General features: G+C 44.8%; 1 protein-coding gene across 1 annotated transcript in view; it reads left to right on the top strand.

Annotated features, from left to right (window-relative positions):
* Positions 1-19815, top strand: part of LOC306939340 (uncharacterized protein) — a gene marked incomplete at its 3' end in the record, with an annotated part of 41707 nt that overhangs the window by 3721 nt on the left and 18171 nt on the right. Inside the window, exon 2 of the mRNA XM_079523925.1 lies at positions 6421-6480. Coding sequence (XP_079380051.1) covers positions 6421-6480 — 60 coding nt within the window. The remainder of the gene's footprint in view (positions 1-6420; positions 6481-19815) is intronic.

Genomic DNA, 19815 nt, shown 5'->3' with positions numbered 1-19815 from the left:
AATCTCGTGTTGATACTGTTCACTAGCTGAAGAAACACCAAATATGAGTCTCTTGTACCTGTAAGTACCTGTGTGTACTGCAAACGTAGTGATACTTCTGGACTCTGGTGTGAGCTCTAGTTGGTCGTAACCCCATTTCAAATCTAGTTTACTGAAAATGACCGACCCGTTCATTCCCTGTAAGAGCTCATCAACTGTGGGAATTGGATATCTCCCTCTAATGCAAGGTTTGTTAGCTCGTCTCATGTCAAGACACATTCTGATGTCGTCCTCATTTGCTTTTGGTGCGACTACAACAGGGTTCACCCATGGTGTGGGTCCCTCCACCTTTTCAATAATGTCCATGTCTAGCAGCTGATTAACCTTTTTTTCTACTGCTTCCCTCAGGTGAAATGGCACCCGCCTTAGGGGTTGTGCCACTGGTGTCACACTCTCATCAGTATGCAAACTTATTAAGGGACCAAGAAGTCACAAAGTGACTTTGGTCACTTATTGTTTTTGTGTTTATTTTTCTTCTCCTTCTCCTTCTTCCTCCAAAAATAGCTGTTCTGGCTGAACAGTGCAGTCGGTTTTCGCAAAACTTGTCAACATGGTAGAGGGCCATGCCAAATGGTGACTATGCGAAGCCCGTGACGATTGGCCAAATGGTGGCGCTATAGCACTCAATTGAAAATGCAAACTTTGAACGTGCATCTCTCATGAACCGTTTGACCGTTGGCAATGACACTTTGATACACATGTGTCTCCTCATGCCGAACAACTTTCGTGTTCTGACTTTGACCTCTGACCTTTAGATCACCTGCCATTTTGAATTATATGATAAACAGTTAAAATGTAACTCCTCCCAGGATCTTTAATAAATCAATCGTAGCACATTTTTTCTAAGTGAAAAAATTAAGTTTTTATGAGCCAATGAAAATTGCTGGTTTGTGAAAATTCTTCTTCTGCACCTAATACCTATATGAATACTGGATGATGTTACCGTTTAGAATGAGTCAACTGACTGTGTCTGCATAGCTCAGTCGGTAGAGCTCTCGCCGTTGGACCACAAGGTTGTGTGTTCAAATCCGGGTAATGACAACTCAGTGTATGCATTGTGTGCTGCAAGTATTGTGATGACTCAACTATAGAAATATTGAAGTAGATTACATTTGACCTCACTTTTTGACCCATCAGGCACTAGGACATGGCATCACAATAATAGAGATACTAGTAACTGTAAGGGTCGCCCCTAATAGTGAAATAGTGTAATAAGTCTCATTTTGTAATAGTGTAATAAGTGTATTTAGTGTAATAGTGTAATAAGTGTATTTAGTGTAATAGTGTAATAAGTGTAATAGTGTAATAGCAGTGTAATAGTGTAATAGTGTATTAAGTCTAATTTTGTAATAGTGTAATACGTGTATTTAGTGTAATAGTAGTGCAATAGTGTAATAAGTGTAATAGTGTAATAGTAGTGTAATAGTAGTGTAATAGTGTAATAGTAGTGTAATAGTGTAATAGTGTAATACGTGTAATAAGTGCAATAGTGTAATAAGTGCAATAGTGTAATAAGTGCAATAGTGTAATACCGTACTGTACCATACTGTGCCGTACTGTACCATATGGTACTGTACTGTACTGTACTGTACTGTACTGTACTGTACTGTACCGTGCCGTACTGTACTGTATTGTGCTGTACTGTACTGTACTGTACTGTACTGTACTGTACTGTACCGGGACATGTTATGAGCATGTAGATCTGCTAATTTCTAAAAGTTTGAGTACTTATGCTGAACTAACACTGAATAATTGTCCTGTTAACAATGGAGTAACTGATTGTCTCCGTGTAGCTCAGTCAGTAGAGCTATTGCTCTTGGACCGCAAGGTTGTTGTTTTCTGTTTTCTGTTGTCTTCTATCTTGGTACCGCTTTATCACTGCTTGCAGCTATATTTTGTTTTGTATTCAGTTTACCAACACCTTTAAACAGTTTGGGGTATTGCCTCTGTATTTCAGACTTAACAGCTGTCACTGCTGCTATGTTTGTACCCACCCTCAGTACACCTAGCTAGCTCAATAGCAGTTTTCCTCCCAAGCAGTGGCTCCCCACGTCCCTGTATTACAGTGAATTCTGCTTCAGTGTTACGTTTTCCCACTTTTACCTGGCAACTGAACACACCCATACTGGAAGAGGCACCTTGGAAGAGTATTGATATAAGGGTTTGCTAACTGCTTTGGTAGACACACATTTTAGATTTTTGCTTTTAAGCATTTCCCATGTGTTTTCATCAACAATATTACTTGATGCACCTGAATTAATTAGCATTAGAAAATCTACTCCCCCAACATCAAATGTGACCCTCTCAGTATTTGAATCATCATCAACAACAAATGCATAATGTCTGTCCCCAGTGCCCTGGTCATCAGTTTCAACACATTTTACATGCTGTCTATCTTTACCTTTGGATTTGCAAATTTTTGCATGGTGGTCTTTTCCATTGCACTCCTGCAAAAGGACATGCAGAGTCCTTGGCCAGGTGATCTCCGTGTCCACATCTGTAGCACACTTTGTTAGATTTCTCTTTCCCTTCTCCACGATCTCCACGAGGTGTGGTTTTCACTTCTGGGATTTCCCCTCCTTCTTGAAAACTCGGTTCACAGTCTCTCCCCTCACCGCCGTCCCCGTCGTTCATCTTCATCGCCACCATTTGTGTCTCCACTCTTTCACATTGCGCTGCTATCTCCAGAGCGCGTGGCAACGTCAGTTGGGATTTCTCCAGCAGCTTCCTTCTCACATACTCCGACGTGCATTTGCTCAACAACACATCACTTATTTGATTTCCAATGTCCGCATCAAACGCACATGTCTCTAGCAGCCTTACGAAGCCTCGTCACAAACTGCTGCACAGTTTCTCCAGGTTTCTGTGACACTTGGTAGAAAGCTTGGCGTGCCGAACACAGTGTTTACCTGCGGCGTAAAGCTCAAACGCCGTCAGCCACCTTGTTAAGTAAGTAAGTACATTTTATTTATAGAGCACCTTTCGAAACAAAGTTACAAGGTGCTGAACAATTAACACAGTATAAACAATAGAAGCAAATTTAAAACAAGGAACATAAACAAGTGACAATATAATACAGTAGTGCAGTGAGCAAAACAAAAACAAACAAGGCAGAACAAAAACATGGGCTATAAAAATGAATCAGGTCAAAGGTACATATATTTACGAAATAATTGAGTCTTTAGGAGACTCTTAAAACCATCAACTGACTCAGCATTTTTCAATGCCAGGGGCATGGCATTCCATAGGGTGGGAGCTACCACAGTGAATGCCTGGTCACCCTTTGTTTTTAGCTTGGTCGCGGGTATCTTTAGAAGACCTTTCTTGGAGGACCTGAGAGGTCTAGCATTCGTCTTAGGAGGCAGTAAGTCATCGATATACGGCGGGGCCAGCCCATGTAGAGATTTAAAAGTAATTAAAAGTATTTTAAAATCAATATTCTGGCCTTAATAGGAAGCCAGTGTAGTGCGGCTAATATTGGGGTTATATGTGCCCTACGGTTTGTGTTGGTGAGGATTCTGGCTGCGGAGTTTTGAACTAGTTGAAGTCGGGATAGTGATGATCGGCTCAGAGTGGTGTAGAGTGCATTGCAATAGTCCAGACGGGAGGATATGAAAGTGTGCTTGATTTTTTCCAGGTCTTGAGGTGAGAGAATAATTTAATTTTGGCAATATTGCGGAGATGAAAGAAGCAGGACTGAGTAGTCTTCTTAACATGGAATTCAAGGTTCATGTTATTGTCAAAATAAACACCTAAGTTCTTTGCTACTGGTTTCACATTTGCTGCAAGTGGACCAAGGGACAGCTGAATTTCATTTGAAGTAATCTCTGGGTCTATGATGAGTATTTCAGTTTTATCAGGGTTAAGTTGTAAAAGATTGTGTGCCATCCAGTTATTAATGGCAGTTAAGCAGTCGTGCATGATGGTGAGTTTACTGAGGTGGTTTTGTTTGAAGGAGAGATATAACTGAGTGTCATCCGCGTAACAATGGTAGGAAATGCCATGGAAGCTATTTATAAGGGTGCCAAGGGGGAGCATATATAACGAGTAAAAACAGTATTGGGCCGAGTATGGAGCCCTGAGGGACCCCACAAGTCAGGGGAGCTGAGGAGGACGCATAGCTGTCAACAGCGACAGCCACACTTCTCCCCGACAGGTACGAGGAGAACCAATCCAAGGCCGACCCAGTTAATCCAACCCAGTGTTGGAGCCGATTAAGAAGGATTGAGTGATCGATGGTATCGAAAGCTGCACTTGAATCCAGCAGCAACAGCACTGAACACTCTCCAGCATCAGCCCTCATGAGGATGTCACTGGAGACTCGGAGTAGAGCAGTTTCTGTGCTGTGTTTTTGTCGGAATCCGGACTGAAATTTATCAAATATGCTGTTATTGTTAAGAAATTGTAGGAGTTGATTGCAAACTACTTTTTTAGGAGTGGTTGAATTATTGCGTGTTTGAAGAGATCAGGGACACAACCGGATAATAGAGAGCTATTAATAATAGCCAAAATGTGAGGGCCTAAGCAATTCAAAACATCTTTTAGAAGTGTAGAAGGAATGGTGTCAACAGGGCTGGAGGAGGGGTGCATATGAGAGATGATTGGTGACAAATCATCAAGGGAGATAATGCTAAACGGGGATAGTGAGTGAACTGAAGGAGGATGGTCAGCGATGGTGATAATATTGACGGTGTAATATTGGACCTTATATTGTCAACTTTATGCATGAAAAATGATAAAAATTGTTAAATGATACCACTGCGGACCCAGAGTAGCAGGCTCATTGTAGCATTCCAATTTCGGCAAATGGTCCATCTTTCCTCAGATTAAACTTCAAACCGGCATCCTCGTCGCCATTGTTAGATATTGATTGCTTGTCAAATAATCAACTCCGTATTAAAACGGGAAACATTTGCACAACTGCACCGGCATGTTGGCATGAATGAATTGGGCGCACACCGCCCCCTGCTTATGACATAATCAGTTGGACATCACAGTACATAACAAGCAGGGATTCACTGACGCTTCCTCTAGCCAATCAGCGTAACAGAAAGCTACTTGTGCTAGTCTGTTCCTCATGCATGAAAGATACCACGCTAAAAACAAGGTCTGTTTAGTTTGTACTTTCTACGTGTGGTGATATGTGGTATATATGTCTAGAGTCTATATCTGAAATGACTGCTGTTCTTATCGTTTCTGTGGAAACTTTTAAACTTGTTGCGTTGCGGGCAGCCATTGTTTTGAAAGTACTGCAGCATGAATGTTACGTCACCATATAGTAGGCATGTCACGGTGCTAGAATTTCCCCACCGTTTACACCATGCTTCTCAACACCGGTAAGTGTAACACCGAAACCAAGCTTCCCCGTTGAAGCTCAGCACACACTTATCTTCATAATAATAATAATAACAATAACAGTAATTGCACCTGTTATCTGACTAAAGTATTGATAACCTGCTTATAAGCACATGGGTGCCACACGAAAATGAACTGAAGTGGTTTACTCGGTACTCGGTGGTGTTCCCGCCCACCGGTAACACCGGACACCGTGACAAGTCTACGGAGGCTGTTTTTTACTGTTGTATGGACAGCCGTTGAAACGCAGGACACTGATTGGCCCCGATCATTTTCTGATTTCTCCAGCAGCTTCCGCATACTCTCTGCCTATGGACCGAAGTCCAGACTCATATGCGGGGAGGAAGCGTCAGTGAATCCCTGCTATGAGTATGGCCCCGCCAGGCTAAAATATCTCCCCTCCGGGCAAATGTGATAAATGAAGTCCAGCTGTCATTTTAATGAGTCAAGTTAATAATGATGATTTGGCCACGGACTTGACAGACCTCCATCTGAAAATAATATGTCGTGACACAGAGGGACCACCATTCAATATTTGTGATTATTATTATTAATATATATATATATATATATATAATATATATTATTATTTGTCAAAATGTGAGTTTTTTTGAAAATAGCAGATCTACTAGCTCACAACGCGTCACATTGTGGATCAGCTATTTTCAGCAAAGTTTTAAGTGGTTAAACTGATTTTGATGCTATATTGATTTGTTTTGATGTGAAGTGCATTTTTTAATTTCCCTGATAGTCGGTGTGCCATATCAACACTAAGTTGAATTATTTCACCACATCAAAATGTAATATTTCCAACTGATTTTGATTGTCCACAGGGTATAGGCTACACAACCTTTATGTTTTTCTTTTTTTGTAACTCTTGAGAGTGTAACATGGAACCAAATTGACTCATAAGGGTCCATTTGGTTTCATTTTACACTCTCAAGTGGACTAGTTATTATTTTTGCTGATCAATAACTTATCGCATCAAGTTTGTTCTTTTTTTTCCTTTTTTTTGTGAATGTATAGGTGGAGGAATTGTTGAAAAAAATAAGAAAGAACAAGAAATAAAGAAAAAGAAGAACACAGGTGAGAAAGAAAATCATTACTATCTGTATTATACATGTACAGGTCCATCTCAATGAATTAGAATATTTTGTAAAATTCCGTAATATAATTAAAAAAGTGAAACTTTCATATATTCTCAATTCATTGTGAATAAAGTATTAAAAACCTTTTATTTTAAATCTTGATGATAATGGCATACAGCTCATGAAAATCAAAAGATTCTATCTCAATGTATTAGAATATTGTACGAGAAACTATTTAATCCATTACATTCATGCGCCCAGTTGATTTATAACGCCTTTTTCTAACAATAGCCACAGCACTTTAGAGTTTAGAGTCGATCGACAACAACGGGAGACAAGAATAAATCTATCGAGACTAGCGACTGGACCGCGGAGCGCCGTCTAACACATGATCTTTTTTCAGAAAAAGACGGGATGATTTAGATCGCGATTTATGAACGTTTTAAGATTTTCGTTTTCATCAGCTAAACAGAGGAGGGAGTTTTTTGATGACGTCTCACTCTTGCGCGTCACCGAGGAGAGCCCAGCAGGCGCGCCTGGGCTATACAGCCAGGCGGATCCGTTCTCGTATCAATAAACTTCGTCTTTAGGACAATACTTCGTCCGGAGCGTCGGGCGTTACTAATAGAAAAGACAAATAACTTCGTCCTGGGCGATGGGAGTGTTAATACTTGGTCTGGGCTACTTTTGAACAAAGTATTTCATCAATGGGGCGTGGCACGGATGTGATCAGCCTGTGGCACTGTTGAGGTGTTATGGAAGCCCAGGTTTGCTTTGATAACAGCCATAAATTAATTTGTCTTATGTCTCACACCTTCCTCTTGACAATACAACCTAGATTCTCTGTGGGGTTCAGGTCAGGCCAGTTGGCTGGTCAGTTAAGCAGAGTAATACCTTGGTCAGTACACCAGTTACTAGTAGTTTGGCTCTGTGGGCAGGTGCCAAATCGAGCTGGAAAGAACAATTAGCATCTCCATGAAGCTTGTCAACATACTGAATGTACTCTAAAAAGGCGGCTGTGTTGAAACCATTGTTAAGTTCACTGTCAGTGGATCAATACCATAGCAGATAACATGGCCTAAACCATCACTGTGTTTTGTCATATAAAAAACCTTTTGACTTGGGGGGGGGGGGGGGGGGGGGGGGGGGGGTGATACAACAGGCCAAAAAAGACAGTGGGGTGGGAGGTTGTGAAAGACAGAAGCTCAAAGGAGGAGAAGTTGCCAATAGCAACCAGTGTGCATTTAAAGCTGGCTTTATAAATAACAGCAAGCCCCCCTCCACGTCCAGACCTGCTGGAGTTCCAGAAGGAATAGCCAGGAGGACATGCTGCAATAAGATCAACATCCGTATTTGCCCATGTTTTTACCAGAAAACAAGAATTGATTAAATCAATGAATTACCAGCTGATTATTATTATCTGCGGGGGTCCGCTATAACTGCCTCTGTGGCAGTTTCAGCGCAGTAGTTTAGGTAGGAACACAAATTCTCGGAACAGATATAGACAACTTGTGACTTTGACGCGCGCACACACACACACGCACGCGCGCACGCGCCATGTCACGTCATTACGACTGTGTTTGCTTTCATGGACAGAATAACAGGCGAGGCAGATGCAGGCTACATCTTTATTTAATTTAATAAAATGATGGGATTAATGACAGATTAATATGCTTTGACGAAGGTGCAAATATGTCATCCCTACGACACACACACACACACACACACACACACACACACACACACACACACACACACACACACACACACACACACACACACACAGCTGAGCAGAGACGACAAGTTCTTATAATTGTCACGGTGACCCGCCCCGCCTCCCCGCACTCCTTTGCATTTCAATGCCTGAACTGCGCAAACGTAAACAGTCCGGACAGTGAGGACAAAAGAGGTGTTACAAATTATCATTTGGCATGCATTCTGCATTCTGTGCGCCCTTGCCTGTGCGTCGGATGGCGGTGTTTAAATATTGGAGGGGGCGGGGGGGCGTTGTTTGTGTATACGTTTCGGAGGGTGTGTATGGGCCACTGTGGGGTGCTTGTGTTGCGTCGGAATGGGGGTGCGTCGGAATGGGGATGAGTCGGAATGGGGGTGCGTCGGAATGGGGATGAGTTGGAACGGGGGTGCGTCGGAATGCCGGGGTGTAACCGGCTTGTGTGTGCACAGCGGTAGCTTTGCTTTGCCTTAGTCAGAAGTAACTGAAGTGAGTGACAGCTTAACGAGATTAACACAACATGTCGACCGTTGCAATGGATGGAGTTATGGAGAGACCTACTTGGCTGGAATTATTAAATCCATTATTGGCCTGGAGGAAGTGTAAAGGCGGTTGCCGCCTCCTCGTCCTCCTCCCTGTTAGCCATGTGCTATTTGTGTTGTGTTTACTGGCAGATGATAATGGCACAAGGGGGAGTTAATAATCTGACGTTGAACATTGTAGGCTGTACAGATAGAGTTTGCATGACAGATAAGCAATTTAACCAGAGTGGGCGCTTGTTGTCCGTGTAAAAAAAAGAGAAGACACTGTACAAATGGACTGTTGGTCCATTTGGTTGTTCCCTTGCCGACGTCCGCGGGGACCGCCCTTCGTCGCGGACCCCCACGCAGACTATGGCGGACCCCCGCGGGGGTGCGCGGGATTCTGCTTGCGGGTCCACGGATAAGGGGGGTCCCCGTGGACCCGACTAGTAGGGTTAAGGCCATATTTTAGCAAAATGTGGACGCGGCGGACAAAAGCGCCAATTTTTTTCCACATGCTCTCCATAACCATACGTTTCATTTTGGAAGGGGGGCCACGTCATCAAGATGTCAGAAGGCGGCCATCTTGGCATTCAAAGATGGCCACCATGTAATATCTATAAGTGCCACTATCTCGGCTTCTAAGCCACTTAGAAGGTCAATCTTGGTGTCAAAATATACATTATCTAGGTCAAGGAATGCAATAAGGTCATTGAGAATATCAGTAGACGTTTATTTGTGCCAATATTGAATAAATACGGTCATTCTAGCAACATATTTACATCATCTTCAACTCTGTTAGCAGTCAGACACATTGAAAAAAGTGTGTGTGTGCGTGCAGTGAAAAGGGGAGGGTCGGTGAATGTGGAAATTGTAATTGTAAATTGTAATTTGCGTCACAGCGAAATGTTGCGCAATAACAGTATGTCATACAAAAGCAATATTTGTACAGTAAATATGGCAGTTGCATGGATGCAATGTAGTGCAGATGGATTTCTGTGGCATGCATCCTTTTTTGTGCATAGAGAGATGTGTGCTAACGGAGTGATTTGGTAGGAGAAGTCGGACGGATAAACGGGCATATTGCTTTGCACCCCCTATAGTAGTAGGATGAGCATCAAAACTATATTTTAAATACTTTTCATTAGCACATGCATGCCTTTTACATTCCATAGGGCTGGACCACACATGGACCCCATTTGGTTGTTTTCTGCATCTTCCTCTGTGACCTGCCACCTTCATGTCATCTCTCACAGCATCCTTAAACCTCGTCTTTGGCCATCCTCTTACCTGGCAGCTACATCTTCAGCATCCTTCTCCCAATGTACCCTCATCCCTCCTTTTCACATGTCTAAACCATCTCAACCTCGATCACCTCTCTTGCTTTATCCCCAAACCTTCTAACCTGGGCTGATCCTCTAATTTAGTCATATCTAATAATGTCCTTCCTTTTCACTCCTAATGAGAACCATAGCACCCTTAATTTTGCCACATCCAGCGGTGCCTCCTTTTCATCAGTGCCACCAGCATGGCTGGTCTCACTACCATGTTATACATCTTCCCTCTCACTGGTAGCCTTTTGTCACAAATAACTTCTGAAAACATATGTCCCATTTTCTCAATACACTGGCTTCGCTTGCTAGAACATTTCCATCTCTATACTCACCTTAACCTGTTACACTACTGTCTAGCCAATTGGTACAAATCAATTTCTCCCTCCCTCACCATCTCTCTTTGCCTTACCTCTATACTTACTGTACCCTCTGAAACTCATGGCATTGCCCATTGACATATATATTAATTAATAATCTCTTTTAGAAGGGAGACCTGGGCTACAACAAGATGGCAACATCCTACTATAATGCACACAGTCTGTGTGTGTGTCTGTACATCTGTAATCCACGTAACTCGAGAACCGTTTGCCCCACCGACTTCAAATTCGACACACACGTTCCACACACCCACAGGGAGTGCAGTGCCCGGTGTCGAGTCGGTCGGACCCACGGTTGTCCAGAACCGCCCTTTTTCATTTGGCGGCCATCTTTGAACGCCAAGATGGCCGCCTTCTGACATCTTGATGACGTGGCCCCCCTTCCAAAATGAAACATATGGTTATGGAGAGCATGTGGAAAAAATTTTGCGCTTTTGTCCGCCGCGTCCACATCATTTCGCTAAGCTACCGGACTATAGATGTCGACTAGTGAGCCAAGGGTGTTGTTCTCTCGCAATTTGCGAGAGAACAACACCTGCTGCTTGCTTTGCAATCAGCTGGTAAAAAGAAGTCCAGGTCATGGTGGTAATTAACTATAAACGCCTTGCTGTTAATAGACCTTAGGTTGTCATTAGCAGAAAGAGGGTAGTTAAGGCAGTGTTCCTGTCTGTCTTGGATTACGGGGACATAATCTATAGACATGCAGCAGCATCCACTCTTACAGTTGGGTGCCATTGATATTGTCCCATATAGTAGGGTCACAGACTAAGATTCTGTGACCATCCTCTGGGAAGGATGGTTTGATGATATGGACCCTTTATAAAAGATTTTGCCCCCAGGTCCCTCGCAAAAATCCCGGCATTTTTTGCTAGAGGGCCAAATTCAAAATGGCGTCCGGCGCCATAGCCAAAAATTAACTTTTGATCTAGATCATGTATGAAGACACTTTTCCATACAAGTCAACCATGAGGATTCCAAATCTGACACCATTTTAATCATAAGACCTCCTTTTGGGCCCGGAATTCAAGATGGCCGCCATCCAGTAGAGTGAAAACATTACTTTTGTATAGGAAAGCAATCTATTTGGGGGTTGTAATTTTTACAGACACAAAATGTGTCAGATAGCATTCTGTGTCACTGGTTTCTGAATCATCAGATTCAGATGACTCCACCCTCCTCCTCTGTGCATCATCATCCTCCTCCTCCTCTCAATTTCCTCGTCCTCTTCAACTTGCCCTGTTGCAAGTATCACAAAACGCATGCCCTTTGCCTTTTTACTGGGAGATCATCCTGTGTACGTGTACGTCCTCATCACTCTGATCAAGGCAGAGAACCCAGTACCATGACATTGTGTCCTTTCTTGGTCCTTTCCATACACAGTGTGTGATGATGAGTGCATTTTCTGGCAGCGGCATCAGCCGCGGAACACCCGTGGCAGGAGGTACAGTAGTGTTTCTCGGTGGCATCAGTCCAACACTCTACCCCAAACCCTAAATCTAACCCTAACCGCAAGCATGACGCAACGCATGGCATCAGCCGCGGAACACCCGCGGCAGGCGACAGTGTTTCTCTGCGGCATCAGTCCGACACTCACCAACACACCAACACACTGCCACGGAAGCGAGTGGCAGTTGAGTGTCATAATCCCAGTTTCCCCGGCAGATGCCGCCCCTTTTCCTGGCAGCGCCAAAGCCCCTTTTCCTGGCAGCGCGGCGTGGAGCGGCGGCCACGAGATGGAGCGGCAGTAGAGTGACATAATCCCCCGGCAGATGCCGCCCCTCCCCCCGGCAGCGCCACGTCTCATTGCCGTAGAATGCACTCACTGCTTCTGACAAGGGGAGTGAGCTAGGAGATATACTTGTCGCGGGAGGAGTCATTGCTGAGGGATCTGTTGATTGTGCGCTGAAAGGCAAGCATTATAAGAGGGGCTGCGGTGCGTGAGGCTGATGTATGAGGCACTTATGAGTCAGCTGGCCAAGGACAGGCTGATATCCAACCTAACAGAGGAGACGAGATAATCTTGATATTCTGAGGAATACAAGTCTCTCCCAGGAAACCCTTGCTGCTGCTCATGCAGCACTGGAGGATGATGCAGATCTCAAGAATCTCATCAGCAACCTTTTCTCCCAATCAGAGGTCAGTGAGATGGCAGACTACTGGAGGGACTTCCTGTCCATGCCAGCTAATGCAGAATGTGCATGCAGTCCATATCTACAACTGGGAAGAGTATGTCAGCTCTCTGCGTGCTATGCAGCCGTGGATGCTAGCATACAACAACAATAAGTATTGGAGGTGGCTGCCTGACTTCTGGGATGATGCTGACAGCTCTTCCTGCTGAACAGGTTGCCTTCCTTCCTATTAATTTCACTCTCACTCGAGATCAAGAAGGCAACCCATACAAGTGGTTGGACTATGTCCACAAGGTGTAATCCATCATCCTTGCCCGCCATTGTGATGCTCACAATATCATCTGTGTGAATGACCCATACGATGCAGCATACTCAACTAAAGATGATGAGCGAGACCTGCGTAACACGTACATGAAATTGAATGACACCTTCCCCTCTGCTAAGACATTCAAATGAGTCAGTAACAATGAGTGGTTGCAAAAATGAATATGCAGCTACCTCACAGACCTGGCACAGAATGTGAATGCAGCGATTGTCAACTCTATGCTGTTGGCCCACATTGCATCAACTTGTCAACACAACAACCAATGGTAGACTACAGCATTGAGCAGTCTGAAGCTGACACCATCCTCTTCACTGTTTATGCAGGCTGTGATGCCAACTCAGGCGTATATGGCAAAGGATCATCAGTGTATGACAAGGTGGCAAAGAGCTCTATGGCACAGCAGCAGCTGTCATGGTGTGGAGATAGCCTTGACCTTGAGAAGGAGGTAGAACAATAGTTCTTTGCATATACGGGACAGGTAATCTATGGAGACAAGAAGCCTGTGCTGCCAAGTAGAAGAGAATGAAGAAAGAATAATGAATCTGTCTCCCTCCAGATGGAGATAGCCTACGCCAACACTGCCTCCACACCAACTACTTGGCGTATCTAGTGCTCCACCCCACACTGAAGCACCACCCCTCACCACTCAGACAGATTGGGAGTGGTGGGTGGTCGCTGTTCTCCTGTATGCCACATGCGGCCTGCTCTCCCAACACACCTAAATGGTAAATGGTAAATGGTGCATTTATATAGCGCCTTTATCCAAGGCGCTTTACATAGATTGTGCACTACATTCACCCATTCACACACACACACATTCATACACCGATTGCGGCGGAAGCCATGCAAGGTACCAACCAGCACATCGGGAGCAATTTGGGGTTCAGTGTCTTGCCCAAGGACACTTCAACATGTAGACAGGAGGAGCCGGGATTCAAACCGCCAACCCATGGATCATTGGACGACCTGCTCTACCTCTTGAGCCACAGTCGCCCCTACCTGCACCAGTTGAAGAAGACGAGGAAGTTGAGAGTGAGGAGGATGAGGAGGAGGATGATGCACAGAGGAGGAGGGTGGAGTCATTTGAATCCGATGATTCAGAAACCAGTAACACAGAATGCTATCTGACACATTTTGTGTCTGTAAAAATTACAACCCCCAAATAGATTGCTTTCCTATACAAAAGTAATGTTTTCACTCTACTGGATGGTGGCCATCTTGAATTCCGGGCCCAAAAGGAGGTCTTATGATTAAAATGGTGTCAGATTTGGAATCCTCATGGTTGACTTGTATGGAAAAGTGTCTTCATACATATCTAGATCAAAAGTTCATTTTTGGCTATGGCACCGGACGCCATTTTGAATTTGGCCCTCTAGCAAAAAATGCCGGGATTTTTGCGAGGGACCTGGGGGCTAAATCTTTTATAAAGGGTCCATAGAGGTCAAATCAATCATCAAACCATCCTTCCCAGAGGATAGTCACAGAATCTTAGTCTGTGACCCTACTAATATCATTTACCTATTCTTTTCCTTTTGCAAATATTGCAAAATTAGTTCCGAAATCAACCAGCAGGTGGAGCAGTTGAATCTGTTTTTATAGTAGGCCTAGTGTTAAAAGGAACCCTACATGGCTAATAAGACAAGTAGGCCTATGCCTTAAAACATTATACTTTCTCTCTATAACTAAAATAAAAAAATAAAAACACCTTTAGATATTCTATTTCTCTCATGAATAGAGAAACATTCACTCAGGGACTGTTCCTGTTGCAAGTTGATGATGTCCAGCCCTAGTGGAATATATGGAATGCATGTGCTAATAAAAAGTATTTATGCTCAAATTAACCTATATAGTATAGGAAGTATTACGTTTATTTTTATTAGCATCTAGCATAGCACCATATGGAATACATATTATCACATTCTGCTTCATAAACACATTTCTCTCTCTCGTTTTATTACACACAATGCTATTTGTGAACGGACATAATACATTTGGAGGGGGCAAACCATGTACAAAAATCTGATTTAAGCATTTTGTTGCAGTCACTTTGAGAGAAAAAAATCACCCGTGTGGAGTGAGGGGCGCAGAGCTACACCTGGCTGTAACTGCATGGATATCATTTGTTTCCGACGTGGAGGAGGATGCTTTTTATGGTGGACGGGAACGTGGCAAGGAGTTTCTGGAGTCTGGCGAGGATGTCGGTGGTGGATGCGCCAGGAAAGCATTATGATTTTGCAATTGCAAAACTGACGAATTTTAGGCACAGGTGGTGGGGTGCTGTTTACAGGCATGGGTTGGGAAATGTCCACGGTGGATGGAAGCGGTTGTGCAGTTGCCTTGATAGATGTGGACATTGGCGGAGCGACACTAACCGCGGAGGAGGGCACGGCTGGGCTCCGTTTTCGCAGAGAGGAGGCGGAACCCGGATAATACCAGGGGTATTAGAGTGGCCTTGGGGTGGGGGGTGTTTTCCTTGTGTGGCTAGGCTAGAAAACCTATTAGTGGTTGTGATAATGGGTGAGGGTGGGCGAAGACAGGGCTTGCCCCGTCCTCGACCAGCCGATCTCCATGGGAACGGAGTGGAGCTGGCCGGAAGGGGGCCATGGTCTTAGCCGTGTCCGGACGCGCTGGGATGTTGTCGTTTAGTTCGGCTATATGGACCGACGGAGCAGGGCGGCTGGACACAATTTGAACCAGCCCGGGGATGTTTATGCACGCTGGAACAGTGTCGTCCAGTGCTGGCACACGAGGCAGGACGGTTTGAGATGTCCAGGCGCGCTGGGACAGTGCCGTCATGCTCAGCCACAGGTGATGCTGGAGTCCTGCGGCTGCTGATGGAAACCTCGGATGCATCCGAGGCTGGACCCACGATTGAGGCGACGGCTTTGGGACAGATGTAAAACATGGACATGAGCTCGTCGTCGATCTGGTACAGCTTGTAGATCTTTTCTTCCAGCTTGGACACCTGGAGCGTCAGGTGGTGGCAGTTGTCACAGTCGTCAAGGTAAGAACTGATGCCAATCTGGTGGGCCCTGGGGGTAAAAAATAGATATGGCCAGTAAAAGAGAATAGAAATGTGCTATTATTGGTGTGACAGAAAGTGCCAGGCAATGGCTTAATCCTTAGGGCGAGAAGTACACGCAAGGGCCACATACAGTGGCCCGTAGTGGTGAGTGGATATGACAGCACACTAGCACAGTAGTCAACAGGTCCAGGTACGGTTCGGAACTTACCCGCAAGGCCCAGAGACTAGGCCTGTTGCATTGGATTGGCGTCGGGTAAGCTGATAAGTGGTCTCCTCTCCGGTGGCTGGCCAGATTGGCTAGTTGACAGGCTAGCTGTCAAACTGCATCGGCGCTGCTAAGCCGGTTTCTGCAGGTAGGCATCAGGTGATGGCAGGCCTAAAAACTTGTGATCAAAGTGGCCGATCGCTAAAATCTTGTAATATTACTAAAGTAAAGAGTTAAAACTAACATGTCTAAAAAAATAATGTAAAAAGAATGCCTAGAAATAGTTTAAAAAGGTTGGTTTTGGCGAGGCTGTCAACGTTGTCTGGCGTTTGGGGTGCAGCACAGACGCATGCGCACATATTCATGCCAGAGTAGGGGGATGTCACAGAGGCTGTGGAAGAGGGGGAACCATGTCCTCCCTGGCCAGAAGGGGGCCACCAGCAGGATGGTGTGACCCTCCTGAACGACCCTCTGAAGGACTGGACGTACCAGAGGAATTGGTGGAAAAGCATATAGTAACTCCTCCGGCCAAGAGTGTGCCAGTGCATCCTGGCCCAGAGGGCTGGTGGTCTCCATTATAGCCGGGGAGCCAATCACCCACAATTGGACAGGACCTGTGATGTCATGCCGGAATGAGAGACCTGCTCTGCCGGAAACATTGCGAAAAAAAAGTGATGGCCATTTTTGTATACCATAGACAACCAGTATATGGCAACATTTCCCAAATTTCATCATGTTTAAGTAGCATGTGACAATTATGACATCAAACTAGAGGGTTTTCATGATTCTGAATCCATTCCAAGCATTTGTTTTGCACGAAAAACACTCCTTGGCCTAAAAACGGCCGTAGCCGTCATCACAAATGTGATGAGGTCAGCAAATTTGGGCACATTTTGGCAAGTGGCTATGGCCAAATTTAGGCCAAGGAGTGTTTTTCGTGCAAAACTAAAGCTTGGAATGGATGCTATGTCATGCTATCTTATGCTGTGTAAAGCCAGACCAATAAATGCTGTGGTAATAATGCAAAGGCATTTATTTGTAGCTATCATCTTATATGATTTAGCCTATACGCCACAGTACAATAAATTAATTTGATTATCATGCTAGCTCAATACTAGGGTTGGGTGACGATACTAATCTATCGTCAATCGCGAATTTACGAGTCCAATCGCTGAATATTTTTATTAGCCGATTTTTGGGGACGAATTTTTCTTTTGCAAAATATTAGCCCAATTAACCTGTAAAGTGTGAGCAACATGTGAATCAATTTGGGCCAGCAAAGTAGTAACAGTGGCCGGGTGGAAATCCCCTCCTCCCGTTATAATGGTATGCTCCCAGAGTCCCCGCACCGCAGCATCGTGGAACGGCCGTGATGCTCACTCACTCTGGCAGCCAGAGTAAAGGCTGGGACCGAGCCGAGGGAGGCTACTGTACTGTAGCCTACATGTTGTTTACGCTCCGGAGTCCAGACCCATGCAGTTTAATAATATACAGTCACAACAGAATGCACACTGCTGTCTCGTGTCTCATCACAATCCAAATGCGCCACCCGTGAAGTCGGGGGGAAAATACAAAACAGGCTGCTAGTGTTAGTGTAGGCTCGGGGATTGTTAGCTTAGCGCTTAGCTTAGCGTGTAGCTACTGATTCAACCCACTGATTGAACTCCATCTCCGCCTGTAATCTAGGTTATTTTTTTATTGACAACGTGAACGAACCCCGACACCAGCGCTGCAAAAATAGACAGATCTACAAGCTCTCAACGCGTAGCGAACGGCGCTGCAAAAACAGGCAGGACACGATGCCTTGAGAGCTTGTGGATCAGCAGCAGCCCGGGCCGGCGCTCCGAGCCTCCGACGGTGCGGGGAGGCAAGACTTCCCCCGGGGAGGAGGAGAAGTTACCAGGGCAGGCTACATGTTGCTGCGGCTAACAACACTGTCACCAGCCAGTGGTTGTGATGTTAGCTTGGCTTGCAGCTGCTTGTCCGTTCCAACTTCACTTCATCTCCACCTGTAACTTATTTTTTATTTTGTTACCCTGGCTGCGCAGCTGCGCTGCAAAAATAGACGGATCTACAAGCTCTCAACGCGTAGCGAACGGCGCTGCAAAAACAGGCAGGGCGCGGCGCCTTGAGAGCTTGTAGATCTGGCTTTTTTGCGACCTGTAGTGAGCTGTACTTTACCTTTATGACACGAATATATCGTCCATCGGCGATTTTTGGACAGACGAACCTTACTCAATACTATATAGATGTATTATTTGATAGATTAGCTTAGCGGCCTGACACACTGAAAATTAAATACACTATATGAAAACAAGTGTCAACTGAGTTACACCGTGCTGGGAGCGTGCAGCATCACAGACACAGGCTAATAAACAACATAGCTTTATATATAGAGCACAAAAAGGTTAACAATAGCGTTGACTGATGACTATGTTACATGGTGCATGGAGTGGGCAGCACTAACACTTACCCTCACTGGCACAGGCTAATAGGAAACAAAACAGTGCAAGCTTATCAAAGAAGAGAAAAATAACTAGTGTTGAATGGCACGCACCCGGCCTATACTAGCAGATGTTGATTATAATCATATTTTTTGTGCGGATGATACTGCAAGCAACACCTTATATTACCTTCGTCCTCAAGGGGAGGGAAATGAAGACCCTTCCTTAACCGGCGTTGGACGCCACAGCGTCCACGTGAAGTCAAACTCCACTCAAATAAAAGATAATATAAGTCACAGTTCCTAGAGGGAGAATGTATGCTACTCGACCTATGGACACGGAACTACCAGCGACTTATTGAAGTAGAAGTAGTTGTATATGAATTATGCGATTCAATGCAGATCTTGCTTCTGCGTGTGATAAGAAATTAGGGACTGAACCCCTGGTGACCTACCCTGACTCCGTTAGATTGCGGCAGTACTGAGTTCACCAGTTCCCTCCTCCTGCCTGCATCTGGGATCTCTCAGGCAGAAACGATGAATCCGGAAGCAACGGGACAAAGATCTGATATCTCCATAATAATTTTGAGTTGTAGTCTTGTTAGGTTGTGTTTACATTGCGATGTCATACGTCTCGCGTTGATCCCGCCTCTAGCGGCCGCATACAGCCGCATATCGCTCCGGACAGAATTTGAACGGAGTACATCGTCTCTGCCTGAGAGATCCCAGACTCACCCAGCTGACAGAATGCAAATGTTGTCCAGCAGGGGGAGTGGTTCTACCAGGCTACTGGTGACCTCCGGAAGATGTAATCTCTTCTGGCTCATGACGGGGTCACACGATGACGTTGTAGGTATAAAATCAGCTTAAAACACTGCCCTCTGGCGGTCAGCAGGGATGAAATAGAACATGTTCTTGCTTAGAAGTCCACAGCTGCTCCTCCTTAGCATTTTCTAAAATAGTCCCCAGTTTTCCTTTCATCTCCTCCAAGGGGTTATGGTCAGTATTGTGAAGTTGTCTGTAGGCCTCCTGCTCATACTTTTCTCTCCCCCATACAATCACAGCACCTCCATCTCCTTCAGCTATAAAGCAGGACACACTGCATGGAAAAATGCAAAGTTTAAACATTGAATGGTTTTCTCTCTGTGTCTTTTATTCTAGACGTCTTGAACCTCCCTGTGTGTAAAGAGGTTTTCACTGAACAACAGGAGAGGATCTCTAGTGTGGTCCAGGAGGATTCAC

This window comes from Electrona antarctica, assembly GCF_951216825.1.
Source record: "Electrona antarctica genome assembly, chromosome: 16".
NCBI classification, from domain to species: Eukaryota; Metazoa; Chordata; class Actinopteri; order Myctophiformes; family Myctophidae; genus Electrona; species Electrona antarctica.
The sequence above is the reverse complement of the archived record's forward strand: the minus strand, read 5'-3'. Positions and strand labels throughout refer to the sequence as shown.